At 43.6% G+C, this 24409-nt stretch overlaps 1 protein-coding gene across 2 annotated transcripts in view; it reads right to left on the bottom strand.

Moving 5' to 3' along the window:
• LOC102565019 (Krueppel-like factor 5) overlaps nucleotides 1-23377 on the bottom strand; it is a 45752-nt gene extending 22375 nt beyond the window's left edge. For both annotated transcript variants that reach the window (XM_014609926.3, XM_006278085.4), the window contains exon 1: nucleotides 23017-23377. In XM_014609926.3, the coding sequence (XP_014465412.2) occupies nucleotides 23017-23184 (168 nt within the window). In that variant the 5' untranslated portion in view covers nucleotides 23185-23377. The remainder of the gene's footprint in view (nucleotides 1-23016) is intronic.
• Nucleotides 23378-24409: the final 1032 nt, after the last annotated feature.

Genomic DNA, 24409 nt, shown 5'->3' with positions numbered 1-24409 from the left:
CCTTTTAATAACAATCTTTTATATATTGGAAGGCTATTGTCATGTCACCCCTCAGTGTTCTCTTTTTAGACTAATTAAATTAATTCCTGTCAACCTTTCCTCATAGATCATGTTTTCTAAGTCTCTTGACTTCCTCCTCTGGACTCTCACCAGCTTGTCTACATCTTAGACTGCAGTGCCCAAACCTGGACACCGTTCCAGTAGAGGTTTCACCAGTGTCATCTAGACCAGAATAACAATCTCCCATGTCTTTATATACACTAATATGTTCCGGAATTACATTTGCCTCTTTTTCGCACGTGTCATACTGTTGATTCATATTCATCCCATCATAATACCAAATATTTTTCTGCAATACCACAGTTAGGTATTCACCATCGCCTGTTTGCACATTAGATTTCTCCTTCCTACATGCAGTGCTTCACACTTGTCTCTAATTAATTTTATCTTACTGATTCCAGAAAATTCTTCTCATTTACCAAGAAGGTTTTGTATTCTGATCATGTCTTCCAAAGTGCCTGAAACCTCCCATCTTGATGTCATTGAAAATTTTATAAATTTGCTTTCTGTACTATCATGCAAGTCATTAAGAAAAATATGGACTACAACCAGGCTGAAGGCAGACCTTTGTGGAAACCCACATGCTACATCCTCCCATTCTGAGCATAATCTACTGATCATTATTCTGTGAATATGGCTTGTCAATCAGTCCACCTGGCTTGTGGTGATTTCATGCAGACTACATTTCCCTAGTTTGCTTATGAAATGATTTGCCTTAGGCATTTTTTGGTCAGAACTAGAAGATCTTTTGAATAACCCTCCACCCCTCCATCACCTGGATCAGGATGATCAGGCTCAAAAAGCTGTAAAAACACCTGCTTACATCACTCCTGCACTTTTACAGACAAGAAAACACTCTAAATCTGCTGGCTAATAAGGTCTGTACTGGTGAGATTGGCAAGGGGGATGGAAAGGTAGTGGGGAGTGTAAAAGAAAGTACCGTCTCAAACTACTCCCTGGCTGTGTCTACACAAGACACTAACTGCACAGCGGCCGAATAATACTGCGCAGTAGCGAGTTAAAGTACTGATAGTACTAATACGCTACCGTGCAGTATTATTAGGCTACTGCGCAGTATAGTCATTTAAAAGGTGTTCGCTGTCATGACTGCACAGTGACTCCAGTTGCTGAACATTTATTTAGTACTTGATTATACAAGTATTAAATAAGCACACAGAAACCACTGCGCAGTAGCGTCTTGTGTAGACGTGCCCCCTGTTTGTGTAATAATGAACAAAGGATCCAAGTGAGATTTCTGAGACCTTCTGGTAACAGCTCCCTCCTTCAATGTCTGCTCTGACTTCCACCAGCTGGCATCCTCTGTCACTGTCACTGGAGAAGAGACTTCCTGTTCTGAAAGAGTCTCCAAGAAGGGGGCACTTCCTTCTTTCTTGTTTATACTCTTCCAAATAGGAATGCCAACCCCTTCCCCAAAATTCACAATCCAATTCCTGCCCCTCTCTACTACAATCCACGGACCACATTTTACTCTCAGTGGCTTATTTCTGGAGTGACAGTACGGAGGCGAGTGAAATAAGCAAGAGGAGAATTAAGTCTCTGTTCCCACGGTACTGGGGTTATGATATCATAGTCCTGTCCACAGCAGCACATTGTGATGAATGGAATCTTTCTGCCCAAAATGTAAGGTCTCCTGCTGTCACATAGACATTGTAAGGTAAGTGTAACAAAGACCACTTGGCAGCAGAAAACTTACAGAAGAGCACCATTGTGATCACTGGGACTCAAAGAGTAGAGATCAGAAGCTGTCTTTTGGAAGTGAGCATGCCACACCCTCCCATATCGCCTAAAACCTGTCAGCACTGTGCAGTGTAAATCCTTTCCTCAGAGAAGGATGCAAACACGTGGTTACCAGATTCACTGCTAACTGATATTCCAAGAATACCACTGGAACAAGCCAGGCTTCCCAAGTGCTTTGTGTGCTTACCAGATGGGCTGTTATGTCCCTTGTTCTGTCTGTGAGTCTTGGCTGGCTGAGGAAAGGATAGGTGAGGACTGGGTGATGAGCTGCTCCAGTCACCGGTAATGTTCTGTTGTTGGACATGAAAAATAAATGATCTGGCAATTTAATGCCAGTCATTTCCTTTTTCCTTGCCACAAAGAGGAATAGGATTTAAACCTTTCCCTGCCTCAGTGGTAAGTGCTGAACATGTCAGTGGGATGATAGCAAGAATGCTTAATGTATCTAGATGCTGCAGGAGCAACCTTTCAGAAAGGCCTATGCCAGTCAAGCCCTGTGCCCACAAGTGCCACTCCAATCCCTTTCCCCTGCTCAGTCTGCCTTTCTGCTCTCTGCTTCCTATCCTCTGCTTTCTGCCTGATCTGCTGCTCTACTTTCTGCTCCCTGACCTGTCTGCTGCTGTGCAGTCTGCTCCCCCCACCTCCACCAGGATGCCATGTGCCACACACAGAGGCTGCTCATGCCACAGGTTGGCCACTCCTGCCTTATACAAAGAAGGCCTTTTATACTTTCTGTGAGAGGATAGCCAATTCCCTATAATGTGTTTAGGGAACTCATTCAATGGAAGCTCTTTGCAGAAGTACACAGTGAGGACAAGTGACTGTTCCAATAGTATTTAGCAGCTTGTTTGCAGTCAGGGATAAAATCCAGTGGCAGCCATAAAATCACAGCCCCCTCCCCTCTGGCTCTTTGACATTAAGATAAGAGGGCTCTTCAGCAGCAGAACAAACATAATCTGAAAGTCCTTCTGTCCTCATACCCCACTTTTTTACATTTGTTGTGTGCTGTGTGATACACACAAAGAGGCAGAAATGCTGTAGGGATCAACAAAATTGATCCCCTAAGGAAGTTTCCTTTTTCTCTAGGAAGTGATTATGGTGTTACCAATTTATTATTATTATTATTATTATTGTATTTTCTTTCCACCCTCTGGGATCTTGTGGGGTAGGAGGGAATAATATATAATCATAAAGACAGGTCTAACTTGGACGAAGGCATCAAGGGTTTATAATATTATCACCTTCCTCGGCATTTTAGAGCTGCCTAGAGCTGCCTTGTATTTTGACTGACTTATGGTCTTACAATAGAACTGATCTCTAATGTACATCATGTTGTAGTAATACCTGTCTTGAGAGATCCCAGCTCACAGACACATGACCTAAGGTTAGCACGCTCTGTAAACCTAAGACCAGTATCTTCCTACACAGCCATCTAGGCTCCCTTCCATAGGCCTTTTCCAAAACAACATGTAAAGTACTCAATTATCACAAAATCATGAAAAAACAAATATGCCTAGTGACTTGGAGGGACCTACAGAAATAGCAGTTTGTGCTGCCCCTGCAGTTTCAGCAGCAGCAATTAACCAAGATTTTTCCTAGAACTCTGCTGGTCAGTTCAGGTTGGTGATGCAATAGCAAAGATGCATTAGCCTGATTGCTATGTGGTTTATAAGCTGAACTAGATAAACAGCAAACAGCTAGAGCAACCCTGGATGCTTTCAACGCACAGAATTTGGGGGGAAGGGAAGGCAGTGTGGAACTAGCAGTAGAACACAGCAGCATTTATTCAGTCCTTCCTATTATCTGTTCTTGGCCACCCCAGTCCACCATAATGGATGAGAGATCTATTAATAGCTATTAAACAGAATAGTCAGCAATGTTTCCTCTGGCATCTCTAAACCAAAGATGATAGATTCCAGGGAGGGTAATGAACAGGAGATAGATCACTCTAGCTATACCCTGTTTAGTGCTCTCTCACTAAAGCATCCCCTCCTGCCACTATTGGAGACAAGACACTAGGCTAACTGGACCAATGGTCTAGCAAGTATGGCAATTCTTATGTGCTTATGTTCTTAAAGTAGCTCTCTGGTGCTCAGTTCCTCCCTGTGACACTGTTGTAAAGTGGGCTTTGAACCTGATCCTGAAGATCACTAGGATCTAAACAAATTCCCCTTGAATGGAAAGATTCCCTCTGACATCAGTGGGTTTTCATTTGGGCCCTTTCGTGTGACAGTGATTGATTATGCCAGTGCCCAGGGGATAACCTACTAAGAGGACATTATTGTACTAGTCAGTGTACAAACATAGTCATACACCTTGCCTCATAGGGCTTTAATTCTGAACAGACAAGTTAGACAAAAGGCATGGGAAAGGGATATAATGTGGAAGCACGCAAAGCCTTTCAGTATGCATGTAACTATTGGGTGCGTCTACACATGCAATTAATGCAAACAAATAAACTCCGGAGCAGTTTAAGCCAGAGTAAACTACTCCCAGGCACAGTGTCTATACATGTGCCTGGGACAGCAGAAATTTAAACTGGGGTGGAGCAGGCCAAGGCTGACAGGAGGCACAGGAGGTCAGCTCCAAGCTCCAGGTGGTGGCGATAGGCAGCGGAGGGGCTGGCTGGGGTATGAGGGTGCTGAAGTGCAGAGTTCTATGGCTAGGAGTCAGGCAGGAGTCTGTCCCCTGCTTCCTGAGCTGACTGAGTGCATTTTACACCTACAGTCAGCATCTACACATGCCTTTAATCTCAGTTAATTACCCCACCATAAGATAGTATTATCCCTGATAGTACTGTTGGGGACAGTACTATCTTACAGCAGAGTTAATTAGTTTACTGTGGCCTAATACCACTGCACATGTAGACGGTGATGCTTTACTGGGTGCATCTACATAAGGCGCTACTGCCCGGTGGTTACTGTGCGTTTATTTAGTACTTGCATAATCAAGTACTAAATAAGTGCCCAGTAGCCAGAGTTACTGCACGGTAGTGCCAGAAAATGCCTTTTTAGTGATGCTATTGCACAGTAGCATATAAGCACTATTATGCTGTGATACACTACTGCACCATATTATTCAGCTACTCTGCAGTTAGTGTCTCATGTAGACATGTCCACAGTCTACTCCACAGTAAAGCACATGGGTAGATGCACCCACTGTAGTCTCTTGAGTAGTCCCATGGAAGCCAATGGGGTGATTTACATAAATACATGTATGAATGCTCGAGGCTTTCATACAATGAGTAAGTGTCTAGTGTTGCTCCCTAGTGGCTAGGCTGCAAAGAACATACAGGACTTATCACCAGTGTTAAAAGGAGTCATTTAGTTCAAGGAAGAAAGACTAATCTCTTCAAAACTGAAGGTCATATATTCTAGTCCCAACTGCCCAAGTGTGTGTCTGAGTCAGACAGCAACTGAGTCTGTTGTCAGATGACATAAATTTGGCTCAGTACAACTTCTTTTTCATGCACGCACCTGCTAGAAATACAATTTCTAAGCTCCTAAGGGGAAATTATAAACAATAAGAAGGAAAAACATAAATCAAATACCATGGTGAGGACTTGGCAGTATCCCTTCAAAAATATACGTTATAAATAGAATTATTTATATACAGATTTGGTTCAATATCAGCATTTATTGTCCTTCTAGTTAAATATTGACCCAGGTAAATATTTGTCTCTCTGATCATTCAGTCTTGGTATTGACCTCAACTGAAGTCATTTCTGTTTGTTGCCTCATTTCTTCTGGAACTCTCTGAGGATAAGAATTACTGATAGTACTGGCAGCCCTACCTACAACGAGAACAGCCTGAGATTTTTTTTTCCTTTTAAGTACCAGCACAGACAGACGCACATATAAAAGGCCAAGTTCTCAGCTAGGATAAATCACTACTGCATTGTAGTCAACAGAGCCAACTCCCCAGCTGGTGCCCATTGGCAGTATCTCCACTGAAGTCAAGAGGTCAAATCCTCAACTGGTATAAATCTTTGTCACTCTATTGTAGTCAAAGGAAAGTGCAAGGTCAGCCAGCTAGCACAGTTTTAAAGATGTTAAATTATATCCATATTATGACCTAAGTGATATTGCCATTGGGCTTAACTGGAGGTTCCTAGTATATTTTAAAGCCTATGCTAGACACTGAAGAAAAGTTTCTTCCAGAACACTAAGAAACCACAAGATCTATGCTTTTCATCAAACTTCAAGGGAATCTGAAATCAGGTTAGCTATCCTGATTAAAAGGGCAGTCAAACAAGGGTACCCAGATGGTCAGACATTTGGTTTGGAGAAGCACCCAGAATTGGGAAGTTTACCTGTCTCCCTTTAGCTGAGACAGCAGGCTACAAAATTTCCATCAGGCTTTATTGGTCCAGCCAAGTTCCTAAAGAGCCTTAGCAAGCCTTAGCCTTAGCACACTGTATGCCCTTGTACTGCTTTGCAAGTTTGACAGGAAAAACTGCCCATCAGATGCTGTCTTTCAGAAATGTGCTGTGAGCTTCAGGGATGCCAATACACAAAAAATGCAAAGAGAAGTTGTAATCCCACCCCAAGCACAAATGTGTGCCAAGTGAAAAGGCCGCAATCATTTTCATGTGGGGCTGTGAGAAAGAGACAGAAATCATCAAAAAAAAATCCACTAATTAACCTAAAAAAACCTAACTCTTCATTGTAGGTGTTCCCTCCGATGAATTCATCTCACCTTGGATCAAATACTAGCTAAGTCTTCTTATCACTTGTCCATCCAGAGTCTGGGCTCTTGCCCACAGCCTGGACAAAAAAATCTCAGGTACACTGCCAGAGAGTGACCAGCTACTGTGATAGGCCAGAAAGTGTCACTGAATTAATTATTCCAGGAAAGTGAGGAGCACCCCCTGCCTGTTGGACATCAGGGTAACTGCAGGCACTGCTACCCCAAAGCAGAAGTTGACTTCCTTCTTCTTACACAGTAGTGCTGACCTTAAGCAGCATTTCTCCATTGCATGATCCTTTGGAAACTCCTGAGATGGCTACTTAGACCTTTTTTAACTACATGTCCCTGCCCCAGATCTGGTATTTGCCTGCTTTAAGGCATCTAACCTAGCCCCACTGCTGAAGCAGTCACCCTAAAGGCAAAGCAGCACTCAATATACCCCTGCATGGTTTTATCCCATATGCAGAGTACAATGTCTGCAAGAAAACAAGGAAGGAGGAAACAAGAAAACTTACCTGGCAGAAGAGATACCATGATCATTTTGGTGCAGGTGGTTTTACTGACTTAGCAGGGGAGATCCCCTTCTTCTCAGACTTGAGTGAGTTGGTGTAGTTGAGGGTGGAGACCTGCCCATTGCACTGCAGACAGTACCCCTGCGAGAGTCTACTAAAGCCACCCAATGGGAGAAAATTGACTACATAATTTACAGTGATGGGGGAATGCTGTTGGACTCTCCCTCTAGCTTGCTCCTTTGGCCTTTTGCCTAGGGCCAAGTGAGATTAGGGGGCATCGGAACTCCAAGACCTTCGGGCTTCAGGCTTGCATGCAGGATGCCTGCCATGGATCTGGGAGTATCTGAAGCTCCAAGCTGAAGAGTCTGGGAGGTAGGATACTTGCTGGTGGTAGCACCACACAGACTAGAACGATTGGGCTCTACTCAGTTGATAGAATTCGGAACTGATTGAACTGATTTGACCCAAGACATGAAATTTCAAAAAGAAAAAAAAAAAGAAGGAAAGAAAGCAAGGAAGGAGGCGGTAGAGCTATGAATGAGTCCTTCCAGAATTCATGGCACACCCTGGTAAGTCCCAAACAAGGAACCAATGCTTACATGATCCCATTCTAGGGTGCCTGCTAGTGATGAGAAATGAAGCCAACTCAGCACTGGGATTTCTAAAGGGCTCTTTTCCAGTTTCTATTCATGCTCTTTCAATTTCTTACCTAGTTGAATATGGGCCTGACCCAAAGCCCATCAAAATCAATTAGAATCTGTTCATTGACTTTAATGGGCAGCAGGCCAGGCTCTACTGCACTAAACCACAGCAGAGTGTAATAGCAGATTATCCATTCAGACACATGGCACTGCATGTGACCATTCAGAGGCCTTCCACAACACCCACAGAAAGCACTAGTAGTTGACTAAAGCATAGTGCCCAGAGCTGGCTTATCGGTATTCCATTATTATTGTTTCTATTATAGGGGCTTTTTAAAACCCCAAGGTGTAGTTCTGGGTTAGGATAACCTGAGATAAGAGCACCAGTGTTATTTTAGCATCTGGGTGATGAAATCATAGGTCCTGCATGATTTCAGTCCCAGCCAAGCCTCCATGAGGTGAAAAAAACTCATCACCCATCACACAGGTCCAAAGGCTAAGTAAGGTAAAAGGTTCTCTTTAATGCAAAGCCTGAACACACAGCTTAGGTGAGGAATGAACTTGTCTCCTGCCTCTCCTGGGTCCCTTTGCTTCCACAGGGTCTGCTCCACTCACTCCCCTTTGGGAGCTGAGTGCTCTTGAGCCACATGTGCATACTAGCTCTGTTTCCTTGCTCTTCCATGCTGGCAACATCCAGGCCTCTGTCACTTTGTCCCCAGCATCCTCATGCCTTCTACCTCCTTCTACCTCCTGCCATAGATGGCTGGCTGAAGGGATATGAGAGAGGTCCTGGCAGAGGAAAGTGGATTAAGTTGGAAATTGCTCTGCCTTGAGTCCTGCATAGTCCCTCTGACCACATGCTTCCTCCAGCAGCAGGACTGAGCAAAGGGTGCCAGCAAAGGGTTAACTCATCACTTCATTTGCAGTGTATAGAATTCAAAGAAAGGGCTACATGCCCAGTGCTGGCAAAAACAAACAGAAGCAATGCATTTCCTGGTGCCAGAGCACACTAGAGCTCACACAGCTTTAGGCTTTGCTTGCAGAAGTACATCTGAGGCCATCCATCCACTGTTGTGCCTGGTTTTCAGCAGTGGTGCTTGTTTTGGCTTGCAAAACTATTATGGCATGTTTAAAGGAATAAAAATGGGCAATAAAACCTCTCCTTCTTCTCACACTGGGTAATGCAAATGTAAGCCCTTTCAAATAGAGGCGATTCAACCATTCCCTCCCCTGCTCTTTCCAGAGCTGCCTGACCATTGCATCCTGTGTAAAGAAACAACACTGCCACATTTAGGGGCTAGGCCCCGCTTCTCTGGCTTAAATCAGATGTGGCTGTTCCTAGGAAGAGTAGTAAAAAAGCTGCAAGTCTTATGCTCTTGGCTTAGAAAGCCAGAGTCTTCTTCAGATGCCACAGATCCATTTAATTTTTCCTTATGTGCAAATGATCAGTTTGAGTTTGCATTCCTAGCTTGCCCAGAATCTCTATTGGATCTCGCTGGTGTTTGAGTTTCACTAGGAATTTCCATATATCAGATTTACCCAAAGAACCTTGTCTGGGTTGCACTAGGAATTTACCAAAATGGAAAGCAATTTCCACAAAGGGCAAAGCTACACTGACCCTCATGGGGTCAGTAACACTGCTGGGAACAGCAAGGAGCCAGGTGCTTTCCAGTGGCAAACAAGAAAAAGCACAAAAAGTGAAAAATGCCATACTTTGATTGTAAGCTCTTTAGAACAGGTACCCCCTCTTTGTTCTGTGTACAGAGCCTGGCATTGTGGGTTCCTGGACCATGACTGGGGCCGGTGGGTGTTACTACAAGCATCATTATCATGAATCAGAGTGAGTGAGTGAGTGTGTGTGCACATATGTGAACATGCATCCACCACTGCCCTTTATTTAACAGAATCCAGAACTGTTCATCTGTGTTGGCTTGTCCCTGTATTGCTAACAGAGTTGCCCAGGTCTTTAACACAAAACCTGCGGAATCTCAGTTCTGTTGCCATAAAGCAGCCATGAAGTCTTAGGCAGACCCACGAACTTGTTACAATAACTGTGAGAAAGAAACACCTCAATCCCTCCCTACTCTATACATGTAAAGACATGTATATCTGGCTGAGTTTGCAGTAAGTGATTTGTTATTGTTAATTGTTAATTAAGGAGCAAGGAGGTGTATACAGGGCAATAAATAGCTTTATGTGAGCAAAGCATCCAAACAAAGGAAATGTTCCATCTGGGGGAAATGTGGATATTTCGCATGTATTTTCATCCTAAATTGCGCTGAAAAGTCAAAATCTTGTCATAAAAAAAAAAGTTCCAGAAAAATCTTGATCCAGAAATAGCAAAACAACACTGTTCATAGTGTCAATCAAAAAGAAACACTTTGGTTTGAAATGACAATATTTTGGAATGTTGATTCAAAATATCCTGTTGTGACTTTACCCTTGAGAAAAAATGGAAAATGTAGTCAAAACTGATATTTTCCCATGAAAAGCCTCCAACATGGTGAACCCTATACTTTGGCAGGAACCTTTTTCAATTGCAAGCTTTCTACAAGTTCTAGGTCCAAATTTATAAAGGTCACTCTTGAAGTATATCAACATAGAAAAAAGAATGTGGCAAACACAATATTAAAAATATCCACAGGGCCAAAATAATATGCAGAAATGCTTACTTCATAGGCATATGAGCACATATCACTGTCCTCTTTTGAACTGATTCAGAAGCCCCCAGTCACAGAGGCTGTAGAGTTTTTACATGGTCTGATAAGCAAAACAGATTCTCTGTCTTGAGTAGTAAATTCTATGCACTGAAGCAGGAGGATCTAAACAGATTTCATTGCCGTTGATTTTTCTGGGACCTCCTCTTTCTGGTCAGACTGGAAATACCACAAAAACAGGCTTCCTGGAAATATTTTGGCCTTTGTGTTTTCTATCACATATAGAAGCAGGAAGGTCCAAATCCCATTGTAAAGGAAACATTTTTTTAAACTATTACCCAGACATATTTGATCTCAGTGAAACTTACTGAGTTTGTATAAGGTTCAGTTTAAATGTGGGGGGACAGTTTGCAGTTTGAGGCTGAATCTCAGAGATGTTGGTTTGAAGATCTCCCCAGACTATTTTGAGAGCTTGCAAAACAAGCTCAGATTTTGAAAGAAAATGATATGTAACCACAAATTATCCAATCACAGAGCAGAAACAATGTCATGTAACTCCTGTTACTAGCCAATAGAGTTTGCTACTGGTAAATATTGTAATCAGATTAGTTTTGCACATAATACAGTAGTAGGTGTAATTACTTGCCTTTGGAATATTTGATTTCTTAGTTAGATAAATAACTCATCTATTCAAGGCAGGAAACAAAAGGACATGGGACTTAATATAACTAAGCAACATGGCATGAATTGCAAAAACTCACAGTAAGATATCTGTGATGTGTTGGCCATGAATTATTTGCCCAAGGTATTCATGAATAATTTTGCACACTAAGTAAATCTTATAATCATATTGTCTTCCCACAGACAATTTGTGAATGGAAATAAAGGGAAATTCATCAGATAATTTACTCAGTGGCAGTTAATCACTCAGCTCCTCATTTAAATTAATATCTTTGTCAGGTTCAAAAATAAATTATGCTTTTACAGCTAACCAGTTAAGAGTGCTCCATGTCAGAGACAGAAAGCAGACTCCAGGGCAAGTAATGGATGTGGAACGTAGACTTCCTCTTTTGTGTGTGCCTTAGTCCCTTTCTCCCATTCCACTTTTTCTACACCAAAACTGCTCCAAAGCAGCACATTTCCCAGCAACATACATGCAAAATACATAAAGTCATCGAGCTTGAATGAGCTCAAAGTTAAGCCAAACTGTTTCACTTATCCCTTGCTCTTTTTTAACAGCAGTGGTTTATCTGTGCCTTACAGATGGGATTCAGAAGTTACAGAATTAAAAAAGGGAAATGAGTGCGATTCTTCAAATCTTCCAGCTTTTAGCAGCTCCTACTGTAGGTGCTGATCCAAAGTCAGCTGAAGGCAGGAGGAGACTTTCCACTGACCTCGCAAGGACTTCAGATGGGGCTCTGAAAGCCAATGAAAAATATCAGGAAGTACATTGCCCAGGGTCCTACAGAAAGTCTGTGACTGAACAGGGACTTAACCCCGAATCTTCCAAGTCCCAGACAGGCACTCGCACACTGGACCATCATCTTCCCTTAGCAGACAGGAGCAAAAATTCCACTGAGCAGCCACGCAGCAGAAAACCAGAAGAATGTGTGGCACTTCCCAGAATGACAGGTGGGTACACCCATGTCCCAGCTCCTGAACCGCTGGTGAACACCATCCAGCACCACCCACCCACTAGAAATTCAAGGCTCAGATTGCCATACACTTGGACCCAAGTCCTCCATGAAGAGCTCCTCAGAGGCATTTTACTGTTACAACTGTGACCTAATAACCTGAGAAGGTTCCACCTCCTTAGCAACTTCCTCTGTAAGGCTGAAGGAAGGACCAGAGAGGATCATCTACCAGCCCCATCCCAGGAAATCCCTTCCTCTGCATTAATGCTCAAAAAGTCTCACACAGAGCAGAGCTCCATGTCTCACAGAGATCTGTACCCCTGTATGGCTTCTCTCTTCCCTACGCTGCACATGACATCTATGCCAATCCTGTGTGCAAGGAGCCAGCTATGGAGACCGGGGAAGGATATACTTCCTAAGATGAAGACAGATGGATTTAGCCTATGGTTTGGCTTGATAACATCTGAATATGTCTTTGCGCTCTATGAACACTCAACACTGCATTGGGCTGAATGGGCAGAAGCTTGATTCATTCTCTGGGGAAACAAAGGGATCACTCTTCCAATAGTGACCTGGTTCAGAGCTAAACTCATGGGTGTGATTCTCCTTCAACATATCTCAGCTTTACAGCTCTGTTAACTCAGAGTTCCAAAGATTTCATCCTGACCCACCGGTTTGGAAAGCGCATCAGACTCACAAAAACTTGCCCAGTTTGAGACTAGTAAAAATATTCTATTTGCATAGATAGGCAAACAAGTGAGCTCGTTCTTTCATGCCATCCCACTTCTTTCCCCCATTGCTATGACCGGCTCTAGTAGGAGCTAACTGAAAGCCCTGGGGACTACATGTTGAATGAACCTGACTGATGTGTGGCACCCCTAGGAACACAAAGCCTGTTTCAGATGTGTGCATGTTTCTTGACCACAACAGCAAGGATTGTGACACCTACATAACTTCACAAGAGCATGTGATGTCAGCCAGTGAACATTTGTTCACATGTTAGTCACACACATTTACACCGATAAGGATAAATGGATTGGCAGATCTAATAGCACTTACACATAAATGGCTGAGTCATGGGTCCCAATGAAAATATTCCCATGTCACCAAAGTCTTTTCCGATTTACACAGGTTTAAAACTAAAATTCAGGCAGGAGTCCTGGCTCAAGCAATCACTCCCCTCCCACTCAAATAGAAAAAAGCAATGGGCTGTGGTGCAACAAAGGGCAGGATTTAGCCCTTGCAAGTCATTCTGAATCACTAACATGCCTTCTGAATCACTAACATGCCTATTTAATGTAGGTAAATCTATATTTTTGTTGACCTAGCGAATGGCAAAAAGCTGTCGTGTTGTGGGAATGCAAGGGTCTGAGGAATGGCAACGTTGCAAATTCAAGATACCTGAAATAAGCAAGGGATGGTTCAATCATCCTCCATGCCACAGAAACTCTGAATTGGGGACTTCCCTCTGAATTTCATGCATGTGGCCACCCTAGGGCCCTGCACATAGTTTCTGACAGCACAGTAAATGACACGGGCAGCATTCAGTAATTATTATGATTAACAATACTGTTGTGTGTACCGTGGTATCATTGAGGGGTCCATCCTGGCCCAGGATCTCATTATGCTAGGTACCATACAGACCTGAATAGTCTTAGGTGTTGTACAGACCTAAATAAAAAGGCCACCCATATCTGAAACCACCTGCAGTCTATCCCTTATTAAATTGTTGTCCAGTTGCCTAGACACAGAGTTGAGATAGTTTGCTTTTCAGGGGATTCAGAGCTATGTACATAATATAGCTGCCCAAAAAGAAATGCCTCTGAACATTTAGCAAAACCAAGGAGAGATCAAGTAAGTGATTCAGGCCAAGCTTGTCTCTCTGCTGCAGCAGTCACAGACTTGCCAGCCCTCTCAGTGATGGAGCTATTGCCTGATCAGTGACACCCTGCAAGATACTGCTTTGAAAGACCCTGGGAAATTCTGCTATCAGGACCCTTGATCTGGAATGCCACAACAGCTCCTCCCAGCCTCAGAATGGATCTGGGAACAGCTAGTCCTGGTGTCATTTCATTTCCTTGAACTCCTTCCTGCTCCATTCTGTCCCACATTTCACAACCACGCAGTGGCAGGAGGGTGCTCTGGGCAGGGGAGAAGCAAGAGTAGCTCAGGGGATGTTTATGTGACCCTAAGGCAGGATCAGGCAAGGGATGAAGCTCCCCATGGTGTCAATGTGGAGTGTTTCACTGCAGCGGAGGCCTCCTGCTTTCAGCCCCCAGGCCACACATTGTTGTATCCTTCCCTCACACAGCCCTAGCCACATGATCAGAGCAATTCAGAGGGAAGAACAAATATCCATGTTCCTGTGGAGTTGGTTTGGCAAGAGAGGGGTTAAACTCCACCCCACCTTTCATGACTACGTGTTCACTTCCTCGTGGAAGCCTTAGAATTGTGGAAACCTGAGCCCTTCTCACATTATCTCATTCCTGTTGGCTGCAGCCCAGACACAACTGATTCCTGCATCAGGATCCATCCCTGCAAAAAGCTGACACTGATGCCCAGGGCAAGGATTGACATCATACCCTCAGAAATGGAACAAAGGGGTCTTGAACAATATAGGGCCTGGGCTGCTCCCTAAATAAAAGAAGATTGAGCCCAACAGTCACATGCAAAGAAGAAGAGACAGGCAAGCGCACCCACTTGCCTACTACCAGCTAATCAGAGCTGGCAAAACAGAGCTTCTCACCCACCCACCATGAGTACAAATCCAGCCCTGGACATCCGCATCCACTGTTACCATCTGATGGTTTCAGTGACCTCCCTGGCTCCCTGTCTCAAGCCAATTCCTGTGGGACTTCTTTCTCAAAGTAATCACACCACCCTTGCACTCTTGGTAGGGCACCCAAGGGCTGAATGAATCATGGAGACTGACCTCCCCCCTTTCCCTTCACAAGGGCTCTTCCAGGTGAGGCACTAGGTTGTGAGGGCAGAAACCTGCCTTGTTGCTGGCTATTTTATCCCTGCCCTGGGTACAAGGACATGCCAGTCTTCAGAGTTATCAATCCAGTTTTGAATCTGGACTAGTAGATAACATATAAAAAGATAAAGCCAATGAAGGAGGAAATGGAAGATCAGAAACAGCCAAAGCACATGGCTAGGCCAGGGTGAGTGGCCTGACCCCTCTCAAGTCATTGTGTGGGATAGGGATAGGGATAGGGAGGTTGGATGATGGGAGAAATCAGGGATGCTACTCTGAGTAATTCTGCCTGTGCAGGGATGGGCAGGGAAGAAATGTAGTGGAGTGTCCTTTGCTGATACTTTCCTTCCCAGATGGCATTGCCTAGACACCAAAGTGATTTTGGCCAGGCACAAGGAAGGTCACATTGTATGACAAAGAGCTGGCTCACCTCCCAAATTTGAAAATATTTTGTACTGATGCCAAGATGCAGTGGGGGTAGAAGTGGAGGAAGACTCCTTGCTAGAAGTTAGACAAAAACCTGTAGCCACTTATTGCTTTGTGTGTGTGTGTGTGTGTGTGTGTGTGTGTGTGTGTGTTCCTTAGTTCAACCTCAAATATAAACATATACTTAATATATACAAGATATTATGCTATATATTAATATATATACAACATAATTTTTTTCCCCCACAATTTTCAGCAAATCCAAAAGCAGAACAACAATAAATCCAGTTTGGGTTAAGTGATACATTTGTCCTGTCCCCAAATGAAAGACTTATTTTCAGTGTTGGGAATTTTTCCAGTATTGGGTGGGGTTTTTAAACCATTTTTAAAGTGAAATAAAAATGAAACAGTGAAACAAAGTCATTACAAATTAAAAGATCAAGTAAAGTTTGGATTCTTTCAGGGAGTTTGCCTTCTCGCTGAAAGGAGTGATTTGATAAACATCATAATGAATTCAGAAAACAGTCTGATGTTGCTTAATCTGCATTTTGGGTTTTATCATTAAATATGCTTCAGTCAAAACATTCCACCCATTCTACTCCCGTCTTTTTCTTCACAAACTTTACTGGCATGTGCAGAGGTGGCTCCAACACCCTCAATTGTATGAATGTTCAGATCCAATCCTCAGTCAGAAACCATTACTCATTGCCATCTTTGTGGCAGCCAAAACTGGTCAGAAAATGGCAATAATCTTCCATGAGCAATTTCAAAGACAAAAAAACCTCATTCTTCATTTTCTTCAAGATTTTTCAGTGATGTTTTGAATTTCTGGTCAACATCAAATTGTGCAGTTCCCAAAGGAAAGACTTTGTTTTGATTTCAGCTGATTCAAACTGAAATGAAAAAAAAATCTCCTTGCACCTGTCAGGCCCTTTTCTCTCCCATTTCTCTAATTGGAAAAGAGTGAAAATGAAAAAAAAAAAGGCAGAGAAGACAATGCAGAAAGTAGAGTAGGGGAAAAACCCTAATGTTTTATTTTGATTCAAATCAAATTAAAATAAAGTTGATAGAAATCAGAAAAATGAAGCCAATATTACATTTTCAGTGAAAATATTCATATAGCTGAGAGAGGTGTGGAAACCTTTCCAATAAAAAACATTGACCGGCTGTAGTGAGATTATTACACGGGGAAATTATCTTCTGTACAGAGTGTCAGTAGGACAGGAGTCGCAGGGAAGCTTAGCTTTACATGCTCTGGGATGCACTGAGTCTATTATTTCTCTGGTGAATCATTTACTGGGAGCAGCCTTTATAATAAACTCCATGAAATAGCAGAAAAAAAACTCATTATCCTGAAGCAACATTCACCTGCACTCACGTTTATTCAGCCCTTCAGCTACCAGGCTTTTAAGTTTCTGCCTGGCTTAATGAGCACAGCATTTAGAGTTAATCAGAATCCATGATTTTTAACACAGCCGGAACATCCTGCAGGAGACCACAGATAAAATCAAAAGGATTTTACCACCAGTAGCTATATACACTGTAAGAGCCATGGGCAGAGCATTAAGGAGATAAAGCAGATAATTCACCAGCTTCTCAAATCATGTAAAGGGCAGGGCAGGGTAGTACCTTAAAGAATGTTTCAGAGAGGCAAATGTAAAGTTGTATTTCTTCAAGACTTCTGTCCTACTGACACTGTGCAGGTCTGTAGGGGCCGGGAAGGAACGCTTGCCACACACCCACCACAGTGCACAATTGATAAGGAATTTCTAGATCTGGGTATTTATCTGGCACAAAAAAATTGAGGTCAAAAGTATCCACCACTAATTTTGAGTGCCCAGTCTGAAATGCTTAGGGCTTGATTTTTCCATTAGATTCAAACCAGAGCTCCTGTTGACTTCAGTTTCAGCTTTGACTGCTGAGCACTGCTGTTCTAGAGGCTAGATTATGTGATAGTCCAAAGTCAAACAGGAAATGAGTCCACTTCTACACACTAGCCTAGGAGCCCATGATAACTGGCTGCCCTAAAAAATGTATATCAGACTATACACAGACAGGAGACAATATTAGTTTAGACATAACCCACAGCAAGAGAAACAGCGTGGGTGAGGTGTGCAGGGCATTGCAGCAGCCTGCTGCTCTGCTCAGTAATCCTCATACCCAGTGCTGCTGGTGAGAAAGGAAAAAGAGAGACCACGTAAAGCAAGACAGAGTCACTAGCTTTGTTTGCCTTGGTTTGTTGGTAGCTCACTCGATTCATTAGTAACCTTGAGCCCTGCTGGCTAATCATCCTAATGCTTGGCTAACGACCACTTAACAAGCAGCAGGAGGGGAAAGCAAACTCCTCTCTCTCGAGATCAAAGACCAAAGTAATCAAGGGAGTGATGCCTTTGTTTTCCAGCCTTGTTCTAAAAGAAGCTCCAGGTCATACAATCTCGCAAAGACCTGGAATAATGGAACAAGCCAGTTTAGGAGCTGCAACCCCCATGGGATGGAGCTGATTCCATCAGGAGCTAGCCACTTCTCCAGAGAACCTCACCCTCTCCCTGCAGAACCCTATAACTGGCTCTGGAAAGCCCCAGGAGTTCTCCCTGACCAGGGATCTTTAGATCAGGGATGATTTGTAGCTTCTCCTCACTACTTAGTGCAATGACTGTTAGCTGTCGCTGTCCCGATCCAAGCTGCTTTCCTGTGAAAATACAAGGCCTCTAAGACAGAGTCATTCAGCAGCTGCACTTAACAAGTCTTTTTCTGGCTTATGGCAGAAAGCAGCTCATGGCTGAAATTAGCCCTGGTTAGCTGGCTCTGGTTTGGTTTGCAGGCTTCAAAAAGCACCATCCCTTCCAAGAAGAGAATTGAGGTCACGGGGCAAGCACGCAGAACCTAATATCCCCTGTTATGTTCTCACTGACCAAGTGCCTGATTCCCATAATGATAGTATTTGGGAAGTGGGCTCTTTGAGCTCTCAGCCTTGAAAGATCCCAACTATCCCCAGGTGTCTTTATTTTATGTGCTTGGGAGGAGTGCTTTTTTTCAGGGGATTCCTAAAAACTAGGGAAGGATGCAGGAAGATATGCCATTCACTCCAGGTGAGAGCAATACAACATTGTAATATAGGACCCAATTCAAAGTCCTTTGAAATCAATGGAAGTCTTTTCATTCGCTTCAATGGGTGGTGAATCAGACCGAAAGTCAGAAGAACATAATGTAAACCACAGAGTCAATACTCTGTCAGTGCTTACTCAGTCTCAGCCCAAGGAGTATTCCTGGTACCAGGATTCAGCCCACTAGAATAGGGCATTCTGTGCCTGGACCAGTATTGAATGCTTAGTGCTAGCAAAAGATGAGAAAGAATTTGCTTGTTTAGTTAATGAAATGCTTTAGGATGAGCTTGGATATACACATTCCCCACAGGTGCTACCAAAACAAGAGGGGAAAGGCTGGTTCCCATTCCCTTGCTCCCATGCTTGGATGTCCTGAGCTTACAGATACAGTGGGCATTGCTTCCAATGACCCCCCACCTGGCAAACTAAACCAAGTCAGTGCAATCCACAGTCCCAATGTGCACCAGTGCATCAGAATGAGTTGTCTACAAATGCAGGTAAAGTCAGCCCCCTCTGCTTACAGAGAAGCTGGTTTTCAGTCTAAGGATATCCCCCACCCCATACCTGTTGCTCTTGTATATTTGATGTTCCCTAGTTCAACGTAGGCCACTGGGCTTAAAGCAAAAATCACTGAATGAAATTCCCTGGCCTCTGTTATGCAAGTGAGATAGAATGAACATAATGGTACCTGGCTTTAAGAAATCTATTGATCCACATTCACCTCTAGCTCAGAGAGCTAGCTGCAACCACACCTTAGCCAAACTTTTCATTTAATCGTTTAAATATAATAACAAAGATCAGAGTGAAGCCTAAACCCACACCTTTCCCCAGATATAAAGGAAACAAACAATATCACGCCCTAAGCTTCTTTGTTAGGACCCCTTAACATAAAGGGCCACTAACGGGATCCATGAATCATGACCACCCTGAACTTTGTGTGCTTTTGGAAATATTCCTACTACTGATGATGATGGTGATGCCAGTAACAACAGCAATGATGAAGGCTTGGCCTGTCCCAATAAGCATTCCAGAAATGGATTAGCTGAAGAAGAGTTGAAGATGGTGCCCACCCCCACTATTAGAGAGGAAGTCTGGGGCAGCCTGGCCTCCCCCAGCAGTCCCAGGGCCAGAGGTTAAAAATGAGTCCATAGAATCATAAGAAAATAGGACTGGAAGGGACCTCTGGATGTCCCTCCGCAGGGCAGTATCATCCCTTTCTAAATCATCCCAGCCAGGTGTTCATTTAACCTGCACTTAACTTCCCAGGATGGAGATTCCACAACCCCTCTGGGTAATCTGCCCCAGTATTGAACCACTTCATAGTTAAAAAATGCTTCCTAATAGCCAACCTAAATCTCCCTTCTTGCTATTCAAAACGATTATTTCTTGCCCTCTGCAACCATCCTCTTTATAACAACCCTTTCTATATTTGAAAACTCTTATCAAATTGCCCCCGTTCCTGTTCAGTCTTCCCTTCTCCAGACTAACTCGTCCCAGGTCCTGATCCTGACTGGGTCTCAGGTGCTGTCATTGCTACAATGAGAACAAAGGTTAGGCATGTCCAGAAGAGTCCAGACTGGTCCCAAGGCCAGAGAGGAGACTGGACTGCCCTGCAAATCCCCTCTGGCTATGTTTCTGAAGGCTGAAACTGTTTCCCTCATGGTCCTATTGTGGGAATGGAAGACTTAATGAGCCCATGTTTTTTTTCCACTGGTGGAAGAGAAGTCTGAGTAGCTAATAGCATCCCCTGCCCCAGTCCTGCTGCTGGAGAGACAGCTTCCAAGGGGCCAGATTGCCACCACACCCAGCCAACTAAAGGACTACCCTCAGAGTAGAAAGAACAAACGCCAGTGACTGGCTTTGTCCCACCTGTACCGCAGGCTGTCAGACTCCAGCAGACACATGCTTTACTTTCTGGTGTCCAAGCCACCTTGCAGTACCCTGCCTCATGCTCTACTGTTGTAGTATCCACCCCCAAGGTTCCTTTTTGCCCTCACTGCATTGCCTCAGATCTTCCCAGCCCCACCCTTCCCATGTAGTCTACTACAGGGCTCCTCTATCACACCACTTATGAACAGCTGCATGATACTGCTGAAATCAAAAGAAGGAGGTGGAATAAGTTAGTGAGCCAAGATGGGACTCGCTGGGTGGGCTGCATGCCACTCCCTCCCAGACAGCCCAGGAATCATAGGCACAAGGGAATGGCTGGCAGCAGAACACTAGGCTGCATGTGGGACATGCCAACTGGAGAAACAGATGCAGAGAAGAGTCATTCATCCCTGTACTTTAAAAATAAGCATGGCTTGTGGTTACCTGAGCACCAGCTTGGGTGTTACCCAATGACTGCAAAATGGAGCTCAACACCAGGTGATTCACCCTGCTTTTTGGATATCCGGAGAATCCCTGTTAACCCCAGTAGATCTGAGCTGCCAGGTGACCAGCCAGAATTCTGCAAAGGTCCCAAGATGTAAATCAGAATCTACTGAGTCAGTAAAGAGCCAGGGCTTTTTTATTTAACTTTTCTCCCTTCTCTGCCTATATAAAGTCAATGGAAGGTGGCCCAAGAACCATGGTTCATGAATATGCTCATGCCATTCACACACAGACAGTGAAAGGAAGACTGGCACAATGGGAGATCCAACAGCTGAATACCAAAGTGGGTTGTGGACAAAATATGCTGACTGGTGTAAGGGCAGTAACAAAAATGCATATCTACTTGAATTAGGAACTGATACCAGCCCCCTGTATCCCACAACCACCCCCCTTTCCATGGCCTAACACATAGGCCTGTGGCATTTTCTGGTGTTTACCACAAAATGGCGCATGATAAAGGTGCACTTGGGGTTAATCATTAGCCAATTTAGTGCAATAACTTAGCAAGACAAATTAGAGCAATGCAACTACAGAATATGTGGGAACCTGGGAAAACCCATGCAGGCTTCTCTAGGGAATAAGAGCCGAAAGCTCTATGAGGAAACAGCACTAAGAAGACGACCCTCCAAGCTCCAAGTCCTGAGCCAAAGTTGTTGACATTACAGATATCTCTTTGTGCTCCAAGAAGAATAATTCTTTGAAGCTGCCTCTGTCCTAGCTGTAAATCCACTGAAATCAGCAGTGTTTCACCAAGGCTGATTGGTCCCAGTGGGTTTTACTTCTTTCCCAGAACTCCTTTGAAAGACTATTTCCAAAGCTCTTGTTCATTCCAACACGGGTGAATTCAAAAAAAGGGAAAGACCAAGACCACCTGTCTTTAAGACAGCAGAAGGAAACACTGGTGAGAAACAGCCCCTGTGAATCCTGCATTTTACGTTAAACAAGCAAGAAGACCATAGTACTTCTTGAAAACATTATGGCACCTAACATTTTAAAATGGTTCCCCCATAAGACACACCACCCAAGTTTCACAACCGTCCCCACAATCAGTGTGAGTGGAGTCATTATGCTCATAGCTTTCACTGGGCATGAGGTGTTGCAATCTTCTCTGCATCTGGGATCTTTGCTGTAGAGAGGGGATCTGGAACATTTATTTCCCCAGCACGGTTTTTAATAGCTGAAATGCAACTGCAAACTGCCATTCTTCTCCCTGACAAAAGTGTGTGTGTGTGTGTGTGTGTGTGTGTGTTTTCAGCACCGTACTAGTCACTCCCTAGGCTGCTTATCCAGCTCTTTATCTCTGGCTTTGCTGTTCACAGAGGGAAGCAGCAGAGCTGGGGAATTTCAAGGAGAATTCCATTCTTGTTTCCATGAGTGTGATTTGAAAAATTAAAAAACTACCTCTGTAGGGCAATTATAAATTCCCTGAGCCTTTCCTAGAGAATTTTTCAGCTTTATAAACAAGTTCTTTTAACCACCCACTTGGACATCTTCACTATGAAAATCAGCCCTGTAACCAAAATCACTAAAACCAGAGTGCCCCTCCACCTTTTCATCCTATCACGAAACAAACAAATGAAACAAACTAAATGGAACATGGTTCCAGAGACAGATCAAAACCCATTTCTTTCACACCTGGCAGAAAACACTTCCCCAAAGCACTTCTAATAATAATAGAATAATGCATTTTTCTATTTAAATAAGAAACAGCAAAAATTGGAACAACCCCCAGAGCAAATGGTTTTCCTTCAGAAAATCAAATCTATGCTTTTGTCACTGGCTGACTGATTAACTTTTTGCTGAAGAGAGGGAATGCTCTGCAAAACTTTCCCGTCTGACAACCCAAGAGGTGCAGCTTTCATAACTAGATACAAATGGGCCAGGATCTCATCTGACATAAATCAGCATAGCTCCATCGATTTCAAGGGAATTATGCTCCTTTACACCATCTGAGAATCTGGCATTGTTTGCGGATTCGTGTCTTCTCTTTAATTCTGGGAAAGAGGGCTCTAAATTGAAATGTTTAGTTTAGCTCTCAAAAATTATAATAAAATATAAAGTTTTCTTTTAAAACAATGTCACCTCCTGAAAACAAAACTCCAGAATACACCAGCTGGCACATTATTTTTTTCTCGGAAAATGAGGTCTACTGATAAGCACAAAAAGCTGTTGGGTTTTTGCTTACCTGTGCCAAGTCATGCTGGTTTTCCAAGATCCTTATAGCGGGTTTGATGTCTTCAAAGACCGAGGTGTCTTCAGCAGACTCCCCAGACATTGTGACTGGTTTTAATGGAGTAAATACTGTGTTTTCTTCAGGAAGCGGGGTGTTCAGAACCAGCCCACTGCTGCTCATCCCTCCCGTCACCCCCTATCTTTTTCCTTAGCGTGCTGTAGACCAAAATCTAAAAAGGAAGGGTGGAAGGAAAAAAAAAAAGGAAAAAGATTTTGGGTTTTTTTGGACAAAACTGGAAGGGAGTCAAGAACTCGGAAGCAAGCCCGTTGCTAATCCTTAGGAATCCAGGTGCACTGTAGCCTTAAGAAGTCTGATCTGTTACAGAAAAGCTTTACCTGTCCTGAAGTAGGAGGCACACTAACCTGGAAAACTTCAATGACAGGTTGGATGAGCCAATCAGGACTGGAGCAAATGCTGCTCCGGCCAATAAGCCAGCTGACATCTCCTTTAAGGTAACACAAGATAAAATGAGTGCTGGGCTGCTGTGGATCTTTCCATCAGCCATGTTACCTGTATCAGGTCTACCTACAAAGAGAGAGAAAAAAGGATCAATACAAAGTTGCACAAGAATCTACAGCCAGGTCTGCACTAGAAACTTTTGCCAGTGTATGAACAACCAGTAGGAGTGTGACCGCAGCATCTTTATGCCAGCAAAATGTCCTAGTATGGAAGCAGTTAGACTGGCAAAGAAATCCTTTCATCAGCATAGCTTATTTCATTTGGGGGACTGGTACAAACTACCATGGCAAAACAACTCTGTATCTCCATTAGAGATGTTTGCCAGGATAGCTGTACAGTTGGCAAGGCCTAACACTCAGATCCACAGAGATATTTAAGCAACCAACTCCTGTTTAGGCTCCTAATTTCCACTGGTTTCAACAGAAACAAGAGTTAGGTGCATAAATCTCTTTGTGAATCTGGGCCTAACTGACATGGCTGTAGGATTCTTTCAGAGAGTTTGCTTTCTTGTTGAAAGGACTGATTCTTGTTGTTGAATGATATGGTAATCCCATCAATTTACTTCATTCCCACTACAAACACATCCCCATTGGCAATGCGTAGGGAGTGCATGCGGGTGCATGTACAGCCCCTGAGATTGGCCGTGCACCCCCTGGAAGTGCCACCTGTAAAACCAGAAGTAGACTTCCACTGCGGGGGACCTCCCCCAGGTCAGCAATCGGGTGCTGAGGGATTCTTTCCCCCACTTTCAGTGATCTGGTGTCCCCCCAGAATCAGGAGGCACCAGTCACCCATGCACATCCCTGGCCCATTATCACAGCCCTCCTTTGTGTGCCTATACACGTACATTGATGCTGCTCTGATGCGCTGTAATTACAATGCTCCG

Source organism: Alligator mississippiensis, chromosome 8 (assembly GCF_030867095.1).
Source record: "Alligator mississippiensis isolate rAllMis1 chromosome 8, rAllMis1, whole genome shotgun sequence".
Lineage (NCBI taxonomy): Eukaryota > Metazoa > Chordata > Crocodylia > Alligatoridae > Alligator > Alligator mississippiensis.
This window is presented reverse-complemented; position numbering and strand designations above follow the sequence as displayed.